At 31.5% G+C, this 18702-nt stretch overlaps 1 protein-coding gene across 26 annotated transcripts in view; it reads right to left on the bottom strand.

Annotated features, from left to right (window-relative positions):
- Positions 1 to 18702, bottom strand: part of LOC129265175 (1-phosphatidylinositol 4,5-bisphosphate phosphodiesterase beta-1-like) — a 92687-nt gene that overhangs the window by 27302 nt on the left and 46683 nt on the right. For 4 of the 26 annotated variants that reach the window (XM_054903176.2, XM_054903181.2, XM_054903182.2 and 1 more), the window contains 7 exons: positions 18102 to 18182; positions 17175 to 17258; positions 8006 to 8062; positions 7132 to 7194; positions 3643 to 3699; positions 2819 to 2872; positions 1982 to 2053 (listed from right to left, as the gene is read on the bottom strand). In XM_054903176.2, coding sequence (XP_054759151.2) covers positions 1982 to 2053; positions 2819 to 2872; positions 3643 to 3699; positions 7132 to 7194; positions 8006 to 8062; positions 17175 to 17258; positions 18102 to 18182 — 468 coding nt within the window. Of the gene's footprint in view, positions 1 to 1981; positions 2054 to 2818; positions 2873 to 3642; positions 3700 to 7131; positions 7195 to 8005; positions 8063 to 12294; positions 12361 to 17174; positions 17259 to 18101; positions 18183 to 18702 lie in introns of all 26 variants that reach the window. The other 22 variants (XM_054903179.2, XM_064101554.1, XM_064101557.1 and 19 more) reach the window with 8 other exon arrangements.

Below are 18702 nucleotides of genomic sequence, written 5' to 3'. Positions count from 1 at the left end.
AAGTGAGAATTTGTTGTTTGTACACATGGTAACTTGGATGACAGTAGCTCAAAGATGAATGCAAACCCATGCAAATAATCCATCAGCTTTATGAAGAACACACTCCAACTACACGTTTTTCATAAAAATTAACAACATTTTATATATAATCTAATCTTGGAACAAAATTGATAATTAGAAAAAACCTAATAACAATGCACTATGTATCGATGACTGTGTTCAATTTAATTTGTTTTTACTATAGAAGCATGTTTTTCAAAATTAAAGAAAATCCCAAGAATGTTTGAAAACAGTAAGAATCTGAGATATAATTTTACTGAGGTGATATCCACACCAATGCAGGCCTTCAATCAAAAACATTTCAATAAACATGCTTAGAAACTGAAATGAAATGAACATAAATAAGAGCAGGCCCAGTATCGGGGTGATGCTTTGCATAACTATTTTGTCATATAAAATGAAAATAAGTTAGGCATACTGATATTAAATTGTATTTAGTACTTATGAATAAAAAAAAGTGACTCATTTTAAGCAAATTGGTTCAGAAATATCTATAGTGTAAAAAACAAACTTTGAGACACCATTTCTGTTAATGCTATGTAAACAATTGAGCTCAGCTATGTCAGGAGCTGCTTGCTGGAGTGTCATAATGTTACATTTAAAACTTATGGTTTATGCATGATTATGGAATGTTGAATGACCTCATATTTCATTGATATCACAGAATATGCAATTATATTTTTAAGCATGAGGCTTGTTTTCTTTTTGCTAATGAATATCATCTTTAAAAGATTTTTTTTTTATCAAGTGACCTTTTTCATCATACACATAGAATTCACTCACACTTTCTTTTTCTCTCTTTCTCAATCTTTCTCTCTCAATCACTTCTGAAAAATATACTCTTATCAAGAGTGAATTAAATAATTGTTGTGACCATTAATTTTTCAAGATCAGACAAAAGATGTAAGGTATGTGTACACTACGTACAAATACCATGTGCAGGTTTACATGTACAAACAATTTTAAATTTCTGAAGGCACGATGTTAAAACTCATCACTAAACCTTAAATGTACCGTGAAACTGAATTCTTTCATAGTGCATACATTAGAAGCATGTTCCTAAGTTGTCCAACATGATAAATGGACAATATGTTTTTAATATCTCCCATAGCAAGCAAATGATATTCATTTGTTTCAATAAGTCACACAAAGTCACACAAAACAGTCGTACTCTAGTTTCATTTAGGTTTGCATGTCCCATTTACTGACTATCATAATTGAATGAATTAAAGTATTTGCATTGCGAATGTTATAGTGTCCCTAATATTCTACCTTTAAGCTGAAGGCACATATCTTTATGGCAATTACACAATATAATTTTTAAAATATTACAGATATGGTGTTATTAAACCACATTAACCGAATGATAATGAGTCACCCATTACATTATGATTGATTCCATGTTAATAATGTTCCATACTTAAATATAAACCACAATCAATGCATGAATTATCCCTCCACAATCACATCAACATGGTATACATTTATATAAAAAGTAGCCAAAATGTAATACTTTGACAAGATGTTAACCCTCATTAAAACTGAAGAAAAACTTTCCTTTTATTTTGTAACGGTTATACATGAAAATAAATATATTTATAAATGAAAACATGATGAGCTGTTTATACTGTGTTTCACTGTATGTGATAGGTCCATGATTAGTAATCTTCTATCCTTGTTTTATAAAGGGAAAATAAAGAAGGTACAGGAAGAGGTTTGACCATACACTAGTCATAAAGAGCAATACATGTAGATGTAAATAACAATAACAAGGACATGTATAGCAAATTCTTTCTTTTTTTCAAAGCAAGCATATAATTAAATTGTATGATTAATGCATGGTTAAAATACAATGTAGAATTCAGATGCAGACATCCTTGAGAATGTTATCATTATTGCTGTTGTTGTTGTTGTTTATTACCTTGAGTATCCATTTTGGTTATTTTTCTCTTTACACGTGGAGGGGGCGGTCTACTGCTGCCTGAGTCTTCATCTTTTTTCAATAAATAAAAAGACTATCAAAGACTGAAAAATACACTTTTCAAAATATCACATATGCATTTGCTTGAAAACAAATCAAAGGACAAAGAGTTAAAGACCTCTGTCACCATCAAACTCACATTTTGCAGGCTTGTGCTACAAGATATGTATTTACTTTACAAAGAATTTTCAAATCATCTCTAAGAACTTTATTGGATAATTTCAATGAAAGCATTGCACACACCATATTGATTGATATCACAAAATAAAAATGAAGAAATCAAATAGAAAATAGAAATATTCCACAAATTGCAAATAAAATGTCCTTAAATACAAATTACAAAATGAACTTGAGCTTTGTTCAATAAATAAAAATGACAAAGTGATGAACTTTTTTGGAGAGCATTCTTAAGATATTCCTTGAATGAAAATAATACAATGTCCCTCAACAGCCCCAGAGTAAAGATGAATATAATTGAATAAAAATAAATAATCATAAACATCAAGATGAAAATATAAGATAATCCATGATTGTAAATTATATCCATAATGGTGTAATATATATAACATAATTTTGGATTTATCCTACTTCATAAAACAGAAAAAATTAAGGAGACAATTTCATGTACGAGAACAGGGATGTTCCCGAAATCTTATTACCTCAATTAATGAAATAATTGATGATATAAGGCTCAAAGTATGAGTAACATTTCATTATTTCTGTATAATTTAAAGGAAATTATTATCAACAAAATATAAACCAGTAAGAATTTTTTACCTTGGGCATCCTGCCGTGATAATTTTTTTCTCGGCTTCAAGTCATCACTTTTCACTGTTTGAAGGAAACGATCAAGCTAAAACAATCAAAACATCTTCCAAAACTTAATCTAAACTAATTGTATTTACCTTCCTTTAGTTCTTTATAAACTTAGGACACAAAGTTTCCCCGGTCAGCTGCTGGCATTTGTGAACACACACCAAAATAAATCATCCATGTAATAAAACAAATGATTCTCTTGATTTAATACAATAAACTATAATAAAATTAGGTAAATGTATCAATTAAGCAGAAACAAGTAAACAAGCAAATAAATAATAACAAATGTAAACAGTAGATTTTGAATGTCAATAATGTGTGTTTGTATATGTTTCCTATTGCATTTCAAGTAACATTACTGTTTAGCAGTCACCACACCATTGAGTTACTTAATATGGTAGTGAGAATGTAATGACCAAGCTTAATCAGAAGTTTTGAGGAAAAAAAATTGAATTAAATATTTTGACAATAGACAACTATGGCCTAGATATATGACAGATTGAAAATAAAAATAATGTTTAGCAACTATATAATACCGAACTCCAAATATCAAACAGTTTTTTATATTAAGTGTCACATACGACAACTGCTTCCATTAATACAATTCAATTTAAAATCAGTCTACACCTTCTGAATAGAAGATCTTTTGTGGAAATAATATGACAATAATGGACAGATGCCACTTAACTCATTGGTATACCTGTAGCTGCCAACCTTTTATTCTCTCTAATAAATCAAAGCTTTGAAAACAAATTTAGGAAATGAAGTGAGAGTAAAAAAATTACCATCTCCCTTTGATGCTTTTCTTTCAGAGCCAGGGGGAACACTCTCATCCTTGCTACCTTTTAATTTGATAACAAAGTAACATTATTCAATTTGAAGCACAATTCATTATTTGGTATCTTAACTTTGACCTCTGATCAGGAAAATGTCAAGTAGTACGTCCTCGCTCTGATCTTAAGGACGTTCCACAGTTAAAGTGAAATCCATGTCATTTTCACCAAACTTTGCTCATAGATACTTTAGAACCTTAATATTCGAAATATGCAAAAATTAACATAGGTCCATGTGCTTGATTTTTTGCTATAGAGCTTCAAAGTTCACCCAAATTGATATTCTTAAGAATTGCGCATTCAAACGAATTTGGCATTTGTAGACCGCCCAAGATTACTACAATGAGTTTAAACCTCTATTACTCAGTCAAAATACATGAAAAAGTCATAAAATTTCGCAAGAGAGTTAATAATTGTATCATTAGAATGGAGAATCTATTTATAGTGCTATTTGTTTGCAATTTTAAGTTTAACAGCACTGCCAGTTCTTAAAAATGGCGTAAAAGATAACAAAATCCCAATCTAAAAAATGTGAAATTTCAGTAACAAACTACAAACGTACAATATATGCTGCACTTTATTCAAAATCCATGTTATTTTCACCAAAATTTGCAGAGTTGTAGAGGAAGGTATACCTAAGAGGTACAAACATTAAAAAATAGGGGTTCATGTGCTTGTTTTTAAACTATCAGCATTTTTATTAGAGCAAATGTGCTTTTTAAAACACCAAAAATGCGCCGAATGCTTTGTATCTATGTGAAGAAAAATCAAAACCACTCTACCATTTATTCAAACTCGGGGTAATATTCGTGATTCTTGGCAGCACTGCAGGGTAAAGTATTTTGAAATTGTAGAGAAATTTTTTTGAATGGTCCATGGAATAATTCAATTTTTTAGTTTCATGAAATAACACATAGGATCTGCAGTTAAAGTGCAGAAGATGAGAAAAATCAGCTCATACCCGCAGCTAATTAATCACCTGTTCATCCATTGTGACGTCAGTGCGCAGAGTGTAAACTATGCGCAGATCATAATGCGCACAAACATAACTGTGGAACGTCCTTAAGAGCTGAGCAAAAGGTAGCACCATGTCCTTCAATTTTGGTAAAATTATATTCAGAGTTTTAAAGGCCCTGACCGGACCCAAAAGTAGAATTGACAAATCATATACCAATCGAAACCTTATAAACTACTTAACACAGAAATGCAAGCTTCATGCATTTTCTCTGCTTACCAACTGAGTACTTTGTTTTGTTGAAGAATAGCTCCAATTATTGGGCTTCGAAAATAGGCTTTCTTATACATGCTTTTCACCAGCCTCAAGACCATGCTGTCATAAAGTGTTAGAAGCATTGTGATTCCATATAGGTTTGAACACGGACCGTAACTTTTCAGATTACACATTCTTCACTTCTATCATATAGTGGTATCATAAATATCTTTTCCTCCAAGCTTGAATTGATGAAATCTACAGCTTTGGGCTACTTTTTATCATATTCTATTTCCCACTTATTTGGTGCAGCGTTCCTATTCTATCTGCATTCAGCTTAGGACCATTTTTTCTGTGTACAAACCTATTGAATCAAAATACTCAGCTGTCAAGTGGTGCATGAAACTTACATTGTTCTACTATGTAGCTTATATATTTTCCATTTGTCAATTTCACTTTTAACGCCAGTCTTGGTCTGAAATGGAGTCTAATCCACAAAATTTTGTGGTGGAGTTTTGACACTTGCTGTTAAATATAATCAGCACATATCCTGTTAAATATAATCAGCACATATCCTCAATCAATCTTATTTTGATACTAAATACAGGAATAAAATGTGATTGATGTAAATATAATGTATAGCAACTATGAGCAGCCAACAAATCTTACAACTAAAGATGGATAGCCTGATTTTGATTGGCTGTAGATTGTTTTCATGGTATTTTGCAAAAGGCGGTCAGGTTACCAGTAAGAATAAGTATTATGTTAAGAGGACCCATCTCCAGTACAAGCTTATTCATTTATCAAATTTTCACTGTATAAACTCAAGTCTGTCATAACAAGGGGACTACCAACATCCAATGGAATATGCAATGAACAGGCCGCATGTAGCTGCATACACCTGTATATCATCTTTTATTAGGAACATTCGAAGATCATCAGTGAAATATTACCATTAAAAAAAAAACCAGCAACCGATACAATACTACATGTATATACAATACAATATACTGAAGAAAGAATACTAATGAGAATTCTTCAAATTTCTTACACATTATCTTGAAACTGTGATGTACTTGGCCATCAATCAATTTTTCTTTTTTCAAGTGTTCATCTTCCTGTTCTTTTATTCTATGAGGATCAAAAGTTTATTGGGTTTTTTTCTGGGATGCAATGAGTTTATAGACCATAACGTGTTTTCTATTTTTTACCTTCCTAAAGTCTTGTGTTGTGAATGTAGATGTTGACTCATGACACAACAAAATATAAATGTGTACAACTTTTAAACATTAGATGAGAGTAAGATCACATAGGAATTTAAAAAAAATCATTATTTGGATTCCTCCAATTCACAAGGAGTCCACAGTGGAAAGTCTTTAAAAATTCTTTAAGATAAAGTTTATTTCATTCTGGCTGTAATAAATTGCAGAAATACATCAAGGCACTAATTCAATTTCATAAAATGAAAATGAACAGGTACGGATGACATCATCAACTCAATTACATAAACATCCTATGTGATATGTAACTGTAATATAGGCAAAACTTTCAAATTCTATATTCCCATTTTTGCCCATTTTCTAAAAATAAAATGTATCACATTATGTGATAAAAAAACAAAATATACATATGATTCTTTTTTAAAATACTAGCGTAATAAGTAAACATTATTTTAGCACACTAATGACATAAATATTGCAATATAATAATATACTTAAATTTCATTCCATACACATGTAGCATGCACAAATAAACATTATACATGTATTATAACAGTGAACGTTTTGGAAGCTGACTATAGATCATGCAGCTCGGTGTAAACATTTCACTATTCTGATAGATTGTAATAAAAAAGGAATCTTGCCACAATGGCAAACATTCACACAACACTTGAAAAAAGCTCAGATATTCTAAAATTAGGTAAAACTCACATTTCCTGCAATTATATACATCTCTGACAAAAGCAAACTGGCATTCTTTGGCAAACAAATGGCAACAATTAACCTTGAATATAGTGATGATATCATTAATCCTAAAGTTTAAAATGTAATTTTTTTTAGAATAAAAATCAGAGTCACCACAATATAGAAATTGGAGCATTTATTTGGCAAACAAATCTATTTCTTTATTTCTATTGTTTACTTTTCTGTTTGTATTATATCTTAACTTTTCAATATTTGAAATACATAGACCATTACATGAGCAAAGTAGTTAAAATTCAATATCATTACCTTCTGTTCTTGATGGTTTATCTTCAGGTGTTGAGGGCGATGAACCCTCTTTATTTACACTGCCTGTAACCATAGAGACGGGAAGACAAAAAGCATACAGACAACAGATTGGGGTGGGGTACTACAAAAGCCATTCCTTCAAAACATGACACACAGACATGTTAATATGACTGGGGTTATACACACATGCATAACATATGTGGTTATTCTCATAAAGATTGAACAAAATTTGTGACACCTCTTCTTTAAAATCCATGAATAAAGTTTGCTCTTCATTCTGTTTGGGCGGTAACACTGGGTGGTAATCACATACCATTCATAATCAAAGTATGTCCTACAAGTTAAATTACACCACAGTTTTATGGAATGCCAGTTGACAGTTTTAATTGCAATAATTTAATATTGCAGTGAATATCAGTCCAAACAATTAGTTTGTTGAGAAATAATGTGATTTTATAATGTGTTTCAATGGATTCTTCAGTGTTATCTTTAAGTGATTTGAAAAAGGAACACGAAACCTAGCACTCCATAGAGGTGTGAAGCAAAATGATTTTTGAGTCTTGGGTTAAATCCAGGTTTACTCACTAGAATGCCAAAGACCGAGTGAGTTTATATTGGTGGCTTATAGTATGTTTTGACAGGTGTATTGTCCAAAGCAACATACACAATTTACTACTTTGATATTTTGTTCTTTCAGAGGCTATATTATTTGCTGATAAATTGCGTTCATGCGGGAAGAGCGATCCATGCATTATTTGCTGTATTGCAGAACAATGGTTAAAATAAATTTTGCCATAGAAACAGGCAATGTCTTTTACTGCCCTTACTCCCTCCATATGTAACATTGTTACTCATCCATACAAATTACAATTACCTTCTCCACCCTGTTCTGGTGTCTCGGCGGTCTCTTCTATCGTCTTCACTCCCTTGCCTACAAGATTATTTGCAAATAGAAAAAAAAGGAAAAGGAAAATAGTTAATAAATGCATAGCACAAACATACATGCACTGCATAAATTTGTACAAATGCTGTAGGTTATGATATCAAAATCACAATGAATGTTCAATTTAAAACATAAGAGATGAAAAGATAAATAACACAAAGAATTTTTGTTCATATATGATAAAACAACAAGAAAATGATCAATAAATACATCTTTGATGTGCAAAAGACTCTGGTGCAGCAGTTTCGTTTTGAGGCATTCTTTTTCAAAGCAATAAACATGCAAGATATTTTTCAACTTGGTCATCGAAAGTGAAAGAAACTGTGAACAAATACAAATACTAAATTGACTTCATAAACAACAAACATTTTGACGATAGACAAGATGATAACAGCACAAAACATAACATAAAATGACAAAACAGTCTTATCAAATAAATATATATAAATTTATGATACCATGCTTGTTGGGTTGATATGCAATGCAATGTTAATATTAACCATGTGAAGCTCCATGCATTGTCATTAATGTGATAAAGTACACATAGAAATGAGTCAATTGAGATGAGAGGTAACCACATCATGCTGGTAATATACAGTAGGGTGTGTAGATGTACCCCTATATCTGGTATATAAGCTTTATTAAAGTGTATACACTATTTACTTCATGTAATATTAATATCCTGGTGTGACCAAAATTAATCTTACCCAACTAAATATACAGTGCGTCCCACAAAAAACAAAACCGAGATTTATCGATAATTTATCATAACTTAATCACAAATTCAATAAACAAATGACCTACCATTGTAAAGCTTAGAATCTCTTCTTTCATCTGAAATTACTTAGATTATTTCTCATCCATACATGAGTGAGCAAAAATAATTTGAAGAGGAGATACCAAAAAGTCATTTGGCTTGCTGTATCTGGGTTCCAAATAGAAAACCACATTTTTAAAAAGTTCAATATCTGCTCTTTAATTTGATACCTCAATTACAGAAAATGGTCAAAAATAACAAAGTTCTGGTTATTTGAAATAAGGCTTGAATTTCAATAATTTCATAAAATGAAGAGGTTTTACAGGCTAGCATTCCATGTCACTCGACACTTCATTTTGTTGACGATCAGCCATGCATTAAGTATTTTGTTAACCGTGCGATAGCTTCTGTGGGAAACCGGTTAAAACACGTTTATTTAATGAAATTATGGAAATACAAGCATCGTTTCGAGGGAACATAATTTTTTACTTCTTGACCATTTTTTGTGATTAAGGTATCAAATAAAAGAGCAGATATTTAACTTTTTAGGCATGTGATTTTCTTATTGAAATTCAGATACCCCCCCCCCCCCCGCCAAATGAGTTTTTGGTATCCTTTCTTCAAATTGTTTTTGCTCAATCATGCGTGAATGAGGAATAATCTAAGTAATATCAGATGAAAGAGGAGATTATAACCTTTGCATTGGTAGGTCATTTGTCTATTGTATTTGTGATTAAGTTATGATAAATCATCGCTTAATCTCGGTTTCGTTTTTTCTGGGATGCACTGTATAAATAATAACTATTGCAAATGGTACAGATTTTTGTATTTAGTCTGGGATACTAAAATTCAAGACTCTAACAGCTAAATGGACAATGGTGATAAACTTAACTAATTTGATAGAGATATTTTATCATACAAGAGCTTTTAAAATAATTTCCCATCAAATATTTAATTTAACAAATTAAGAGTACAAGTGCCTTCTTTCAACAAGTTATTTTGCTTGTCTTCAGATTTGTCTAATACATGTAACTGTTTTTGCAAGGATCATATATATGTTTCAATGTAGCTTTTAAAGTTCAACAAGGAACATACCCATTAAAGTAGGTTTACATATTTGAAGTAAATAACACTGATTACATCATTATAAATGTAGTTCAATATATTACTTTAAATTCAAAAGCAAAGTCACATCTTTATCTCTCAAACCAGCTTGATCTTTTTATTGTTGTTTTCTGTTTTTTTTTAATGTAATATATTTATTTTTGTGTAGGCGTATGTGTGCGTGAGGTTGTGTGCTCGTGTGTGTGGATGTTTTTGCGTGAATGTGATTAATATCCGAATTATAATACTATTTTGTTTTGTTTATTATTATCATGTATTATGTAAGGTTTTACTTTGTAATTTATTGTGTATATTTTTAATGTTTTTATCTGTATAGACAGGGCCCCTTGGCAGAACAATACTCTATATTCAAAGGGCTACCCTGTATAAAGACCTAATAAATAAAAAAATCTTCTCCATCTTGATTGATTAAAGTAATTTGATAAACTGAGGATTTGTTTTGAACGAATACAGTTTTACTTAAGAACATTCTAGAGATATGTCACTTATTTTATTTTTCATTTTGTTTAAGGTGATACATTCAGATGTAGGTAAAAATTTAGTTTCAATCTTAAATTGTGCAATTTGTATCATTCACCTCTAAGAAAAAGATCATACTCAGGGTCGAAAATAAATAATAGTGGAAAAATTATACATGAACTTTAAAATCATATTTTAGAAATGTAAGGTAACTGTTATAGATGGAAAATGGAATATTCTATAATGGTACTTTTATTATTTATTTTACTTCTGTCAACCCAAGCTCATTAGAAACAGAGTATCACATATTTGTATTTTAATTGCTAATATTTCTTCATTCTTATCCAAATTTCTTTTTAAACACCTAAAATGCAAATCCTAAAATATCTTCCATTTGCCAATATCCCAACGAGAAACATCATAATATAGGAATTCCTATTTACAGACCTTTATGAATATTCATGTGTCTAAATCCTAACTAAGTACTTATATTCAGTCAAAGAGTACAAAATGAAAGAGAAAAAAAATAAATAAATTGCATAATCCAGTGCATGGTGCTTATAATGGCCTTAACAAATGCTTGAGTATAATGTCATATTATGTTTAGTTTGCAACCACACACAACCATTTGACTAAGTTTGCATCAAAGTAGATGTTTCTAGTCATGATCTTTGAAATAATTGATTAAAAAAAACTATGGTGAGAACTTTATTCCTGCAACAATAAAGGGGGGGGGGGAACTAAAAGTTGTAAAATGATTCTTAAAGACCCTGACCGGTGTAAAAACAATCATATATCAAAATAAAGGTAATGATTCATACAATGCGAATATACCAAAAATATTACATATATCTCCTTCCAATAGTTAAAAATATTAAATAAAAATCAAAGAAACTGCTCCTCCAAAGTACGCTTCGATTGAGCACCCCCCACGTCGCCTGGAAATGATGACGTCACGTTGTGTCAGGAGGGTTGTGATTCCATAGGTTTGTGTACAAAAGCATTGGGTATTTTCTTCCATTTCCATGTTATGAATCCATTTTTTTTTTCGTTTTCAGATGAAAATGGCACTCAAAATTATTCACTGTTCAAATTGTTGTAAACCTACAACTATTCACTACCTTTTTTGTGATTTCTTTGTTTGGCTCTTATTGGGCCTAAATTGCTATGTCAGGAAAAGTTGTTATACATAATCTTAATGCAGATAGAATTGAAATCTGCGCCAAATACGCAGGAAATAAAATATGGCAAAAACTAGTTCAAAACTGCAGATTTCATAAATTCAAGCTTGTGGGTAAAAATATATGTGATATCCCTCTGTGATAGAAGTGAGAGAATGAAATGCGTTATCTGGAAAGCAAAAAAATCACCCAGTTTTTTTGTGTACAAACCTATGGAATCACGACGCTTCTTACACAACGTGACGTCACGGTCTCGAGGCAGGTGAAAAGCACAATAAAGCCTATTTTCTAAGCGGGGTTCGAAACCCGATAATTGGAATATTCTTAAGAAAAATACTCAGCTGGGAAGCGGTGAAAATGCATAAAGCATACCTTGGTGTATTTAGTAGCTTATAAGCTTTCGATTGGTATATAATTTATCAATTTCATTTTCGGGTCCGGTCTGGATCTTTAACCCACATCATCAACAAGTGATTAAAGGTGTCAGAGTTCTCCGATGAAATAATTGACTTATTGTAAGGTCTTCAAATTGGCAAACAAAGGTGATGAAATTCATGGAGTATGACATGTCATAATCAAGCATTCTATAGGGCCACTATAGAATACCATCAAACAATTTTACAATCAGTCAGAAGAATTGGTCTGGTCATCCATGCAGTCCCACTAATTCATTTTCATGTACTGACCACAAACCATACCTTCAATATTAGTATCTTCAGCAAGAGCTATGGGCACTGACTCGGTTCCCCTCAAGCTTAATTTTCCTTTTTCATCGAATAATGTTGCATAAAAGGGGAAATTTGAATGATTGATTAGCAACAACTATTGAACTAGTAGTTACAAACAATGTAATAAGACTCCATTCATGTCAAGCAACGTTGTTCTCTTTTTAAAGTTCTTATGAAAAACCCCAGAATTTAACATAATTAATCAAATAAAACTTCAATTATCAACAAGAAAAATCAATGACAAGAATGAAGCAAAATATTCCATGTGCTTCATTTGTTTACATATTACAATGTTAGTTGATTTAGAGAGAAAAAAATAAACATTCCCCCAATATAGAAAATAAAATAAGGGGAACAAGTTTCATGATCCATTTTCTTATGATCAAACAAAAAACATAAGATGGTTTTTTTTATTTGAGTAAAAAAAATGAACATAATCTTGACAAATTTAACACATTATGTGAATGATGAGCAAAATATGCATTTTTAAATTAAATGTCTGTAGTCAAAGACTTAGCTGATAAAAAGGATATATGTAACCTAATGAGAACCAGAAGGGCATTAATGCATAATAGCAGCCCTCTGTTTATCATACAAAAAGCAGATCTTTCAGATACTAATCTCCTATCATTAAAGGCTGTCTTAAGGGAAACAATATGTTTGAAATATATAAATAGATTGTGAACAAGAAATGTCTCTTCTAATGAAGCTGGATAAACATCAGACATTACCACCTCCTTCTACCTGTAAAGGAAAATACAATTATGAAATATGAGCAGGATACAAGCAATAAGAGGAAATGGTAGCCAAGAATAAAATAAATGATTAAATCTATGCTTCACGGACGTTTTATAATTAGGAAAGTCAAAGTGACATTAAAGTGAAAGAAAAAGCAAAATGTAATTATTCAATATTATAAAGGAATATCTCATTAGGTAATCATTAATCATGGTAATTATTTTAACTGAAAATAATAAAAGCATTTGTATGCTAGAAAAGGTAATGCATATATTTCATTTTCTGACAAGAAATGAGAAATGAAAAGAGAGCCAATTTTATTACATAAGTAGTCATACATACAATGTGTTTCTATAGGCTACTGCTACTTTTCCAATAAAAACAAACAACTTAAAGTGCAACAACAAAAAATTATCGTTGGCAATATGTTAGTACTTCAAACTTTTAAGAAGTTTTACATCAAACAAGAGTTTACTAACTTATTGTTCTCACAGTACTGTACGTGTACATTTTACAGGAAGGTAAAATGAAATTCCATCCCTGTTACATTATGTGCACTTTCAGAGATTATAACCACTCATAATGGATAGCGCAATCAATAACCAGTGGTGATCAGTTACATATCCATCACAGGTTATTACCACATGCTGTAAATTGCAATATGTGATCAATAACATGTCATTAATACATTACAAGCACTCACGATGGGTAATAGGTTATACAATCAATGGCAGCAATGCGCATTATCCATGGCAAAATGTAATATGCCACAATGAAAATATAATTACACCTGTTAATAACAAGAGGTGATCAGGAACATTCGGATGTTATCATGACTTGTTATCCATGGCATGAGTGAGAACAGATCGCTATTGGCTATCAATCACCACTTGCTATAGAGAGGCACTCCAACATGTGATCTGACACTATCCATTGTAATTGGTTATAATGTATGAAAGCTGGGTATATAGCTCATATATAATTTGAGCTTGTAATCAGAAAGTACTGTGCATGTACATTACATGTTTTACAAAGAAAAACCAATTACAAAGATTACCTTATAGGAAAATGAAACATAATTTAACACATGAACCTGATTCATAACATCAAATTTACAACAAAACAAACAAAATGATTGGTAAAACAGGAGTACATTAAATATAATGATTTATGTCATGATCATTAGTGTCGCATAACATGATTTGTACGTTATGTACTTTGTACTTTAAGAGAAAAATTGTGGGTTTTGCTTGAAATTCGGATATATGACCTGATTTGAAATGAAAAGTATGAAATATTATGATGAAAATGAATGAAATTTGTGGTAAAACTCTGAGTTTATGGTCGTTTGGAGTTACCTCCATATTTGAACAATCTATATTAATTTCCTTGCAATTGTTTTTACATATACCAATAGAAGCTTGAAGAAATCCTTGTAGTGTTAGTAATTTATTTCAAACTTGCAATAAATTGATTTTCTTTGAGAAGCAAACTGACCAAATTAAATAAAACATCTCATAACAGCAACACACCATGAACACTGTATATGAATAATCATCATTATTGATGATACTTGAATACATTTTTTAATGTAACATTTTTTCTTTGGAGTGTGTTTTAATAATGAAATTGTGGAATGTAGTTAAATCATTAAGCATGTTAAGTAATGGTAATCAAAAGTGAATAGTACAATGGCAATTATCAAGAAGCAATGTATCTGCTTATGATCAAACATTTATCATTAACATTTGTTTATTGTTTATCACCCAATCATTCACAGTAATCAAGTATATAAAAGAAGTTCTACAAATGAAAAACACACACACATTAATTACTAAACATACACACATATGTATTAACATATGCTGAATCCTCAGCTTAATAAAAGGCATTGAATTTGTAGATTTTAGAAATCAGTGGCATAACATTAAAATCAAATTATAGGTCAAAATGTATTCTTATAGATCATCCATTTTTGAAAGCTTTGCCAATTATTTCGAAGCAATGTGCTAGACTTGAAAAATGGTACTAAAGCTGAATTTTTTTTATTCAAATCATAAAAGAATCAGATTACTATGCATAGCTTTAAATATAAATTATTTTCTTAAATCCTTTCCTTGTATAGCAAATCAAATAAGAAATTAAAATACCAAGGTCCATACTCAGAAAACATATACCCAGAGAGGTAGATTATTTTTTATTATTAATCTGCTTCAATCCTTAAATTGGCAATAATTACTCAGTTAAAATAGTTTAAAGAAAATATGAGACACGTCCCCCAAAAATAAGCAGAAATAGCAAGATTTCATTAATGTTCTTTTTTTTTTTAAATTATGTTGCAAATTTAAGAGTGTTAATGATAAGCTTTACTTGAATAGCTTTAAGAAATGGCATCAGCACTTATATTGCTCTTTCAAATCATATTCCATTCTTCTAAACTGTAGCTCTGTGGGCTTACTTAGTAGGCTACTGTGGCCATTGTAATTGATTGATACTGTGACCAGCTCCGTTAAGTTTTGTGAATATAGCTCCTGGTGTAAATATACCTTGGTCACATTTGTTCTACGGCGGCCGTACGGCGAGTCGAAAGCAGCTGTTTTAACATTTTTTGGCACTAGCTACATATAGGCGGTTTGAATAAAAATGAATAAAACGAATGTTTTCGACTCGTCGTATGGCCGTCGTAGAGCAAATGTGACCAAGGTATTAGCATGCAGTTTCATAGCACCCAAACCTCACACACATAAGCCAGCAATGTGATAAGGCTATGCATAACCACCTGACTGATGTTAGACTTTGGGAAGTATCAAAATAACAGGATTAGATTAGCTTTATACATGCAACCCCACGCCCACCCCCCCCCCCCCTCCCTGGACCTTCATCATTTGTAGACATTATAAATTTACCGCTCTCCAAACGGGTATAGTAAATGGATACCAAATTCTTTAAAATGCAACATACGGCACCTGTGCAGTAAAGGTGCTAATGTCCAACACTATTAAAAAAAATGTGCCTATTAGCATTATTAGATTATATTATCAATTCTATTTTCAATTTTACCGTCTAAAAATCTAACATAAGTCAAGTCAGGTATAAACATGCCTCATCATAAAATGGCAGAGGTCATCAGAGTATTAAGCAAGCATCACAATAGAATCCCAACTGAAGCACTTCCAACATATCCAGCAAACCCAGTATGAAGTCTAAAACTGGTTCAGCCTCAGTTTTCATTCACTGTCTTTTCCCCTAACAATTCTACAACGATTGCCCCAGGGCTAACAAGAGAATATCCTTAAAATACATCCCCAGGGTAACCAAATTGTGGTTTGTGACAGGCAAAGCTTAAGCACAATATATTTTACTCCTGGGCGGATGAACATTTTGGCAACTCTTTGGCCATAATTCAACTTGAAAAGTATAAGACACTGTGATGAAGGCTTAATTTTACAGGTGCATGATTCAGTGAAAAATGAAAAGATCATTGGATTTAAAAAAAATAAAAATATGACATTTGGCTTCAACTGCTTAGATTTATTTAACTTCTGATATTATCAATCTCTGGATTTTTACATTTTTTAAAGTCCTCCTGCAATGATAATGATATGTTGGATAATAATGCTAGCTAGGCATGGATTGATTTAAAGCTTTACATTTGCTATGAATAATGCTGATACGTATACAAGTCTGTCAACAAGTTCAGTTGAATATTAGAAAAGCACAATGGATGATTTCAAGTTTGATGTTGACCTTTTGGTCTTGGTGTTGGATTGATTTTTACATCAGTACATCACCAAGCTGGTCTTGAGACAAGTTTTATGTAAGGGTCTATTAACAATGTGATTTGAATCATTTTAATACACTGGACTTAGGGAATGCAATCTAAATGGTGCTCTTCCACCACAAACACGTGCTAACACCAAACTTGAAATCACTTAATGATGTGACTTTGTTGAATTTTCCAATGATCTCTCTTGTAAACTTTGTGAAATTCTACTGTAACCTAATTCTAATGCTTTGAGATAGAAAGAGAAGAAATTGTTTGCGTTTGAATTTCTCTCAAGTTGCAGTGCTATGTGAAAATATGAAAGCTGGACAGTGTTGCCCCGGGTTACCTGGGTCGTCTGGGTTAATAGTCTCATCATAAGTCACTTCGGCAATCTGGAGGAGCATTTTACGTTTGCTACCTCGCCGAGATGCTGTGGTGGATAAATTCAATGATAATGTACACAGTCGGCTCAAAACACATGAATTTTCATCCCAGACAAGTATTACAAGTGTTGCTTTTGGCAATATAATGTAAAAGCTCTAGAATATGATAAAAAATTGAAGTGGCAAAATTGAAAATTAAAAGTGAAGAAGTACAGGTCTAGATATCTTAGCTTATCAATGCAGAAACATAATAGCCTGAAGAGCATAGAATTGTTCTCTCTTGTTAGTAAAAGCAAGAAGGGAATAAATCCACTACTACAGAGACAAAGTAAGCACTTTTGCAATTTCCATAAAGATAATTGTATTAGTTGAAACTGCTTTCAAGTGAGTAATTTGAAAAGATTTAATGCTTTTATTTGAAAGAACCAATAAAAGAGATTTTAGGTTAAAGTAGTACATCATAACATAAGCCCTATACTGTACAATAAATATCAATGTAAAGAATTTATCTAAACTCAAGTATGTGTGTCCCTATTAAAAAGAAAGAAAAAAATTAGCTTTGCGTGTGCCAATGCATACAAGCTTCCAATCCACAATTTCACCTTACCAATCAATATTAATCTTCATTGGTGCAAAGCAGAAATAAGGCTATTTCATCAAAAAGTGAAAGAGAATGAAAATATCAAGGTATAAATCCTTTGGAAGTAGCAAATCTACAGCGTAAATAGAGTATTAACATATACTGTTTAATACCTCCCATTTGTAAGTTTTTCCATTTCGTCTGTATCGAGATGAAAGTGACACCACCATGAGTTAATGATTAATAAGCTTGAAAAGGCTTGAATAAGTAATGTGATAATCAATTGCGATAACAAGACTAGGTGTACTACCTGACCGACTAGGCCTAATATCAACAGGAGCATCACCGCTATCCATGGATGTCAATGATGTCGTACTCTGAAGTCGACGACCTGGTTTCAGAAAAAAGTAATGTCAATGCCAATCTTCATTCCTTCATTAAGCATTGGGTTTGATATGTAATCAAAAATGTTTTATAAAATACATTCTAGCTTCCTGCTCTTAACATCCAAATGAGAAACACGAATATCGAATTCAAGACATTTCAAAATACAGATGGATATACTGGGATCCCAGACAAACATTCTTTAATCAATACATGGTACATTTTACAATGTTCCTGTGATTTCAAAAGAAATATGAAAGTTACTCTTTTTAACCAAAAATAAAATGTTTTGTTGCTTTTAAAGGACAAGTCCATCCCAACAAAAACTTAATTTGAATAAAAAGAGAAAAATCCAACAAGCATAACACTGAAAATTTCATCAAAATCGGATGTAAAATAAGAAAGTTATGACATTTTAAAGTTTCACTTCATTTCACAAAACAGTTATATGCACATCTCGGTTGGTATGCAAATGAGGGAACTGATGACATCACTCACTCACTATTTCTTTTGTATTTTATTATATG

Source organism: Lytechinus pictus, chromosome 7 (assembly GCF_037042905.1).
Source record: "Lytechinus pictus isolate F3 Inbred chromosome 7, Lp3.0, whole genome shotgun sequence".
Lineage (NCBI taxonomy): Eukaryota > Metazoa > Echinodermata > Echinoidea > Temnopleuroida > Toxopneustidae > Lytechinus > Lytechinus pictus.
This window is presented reverse-complemented; position numbering and strand designations above follow the sequence as displayed.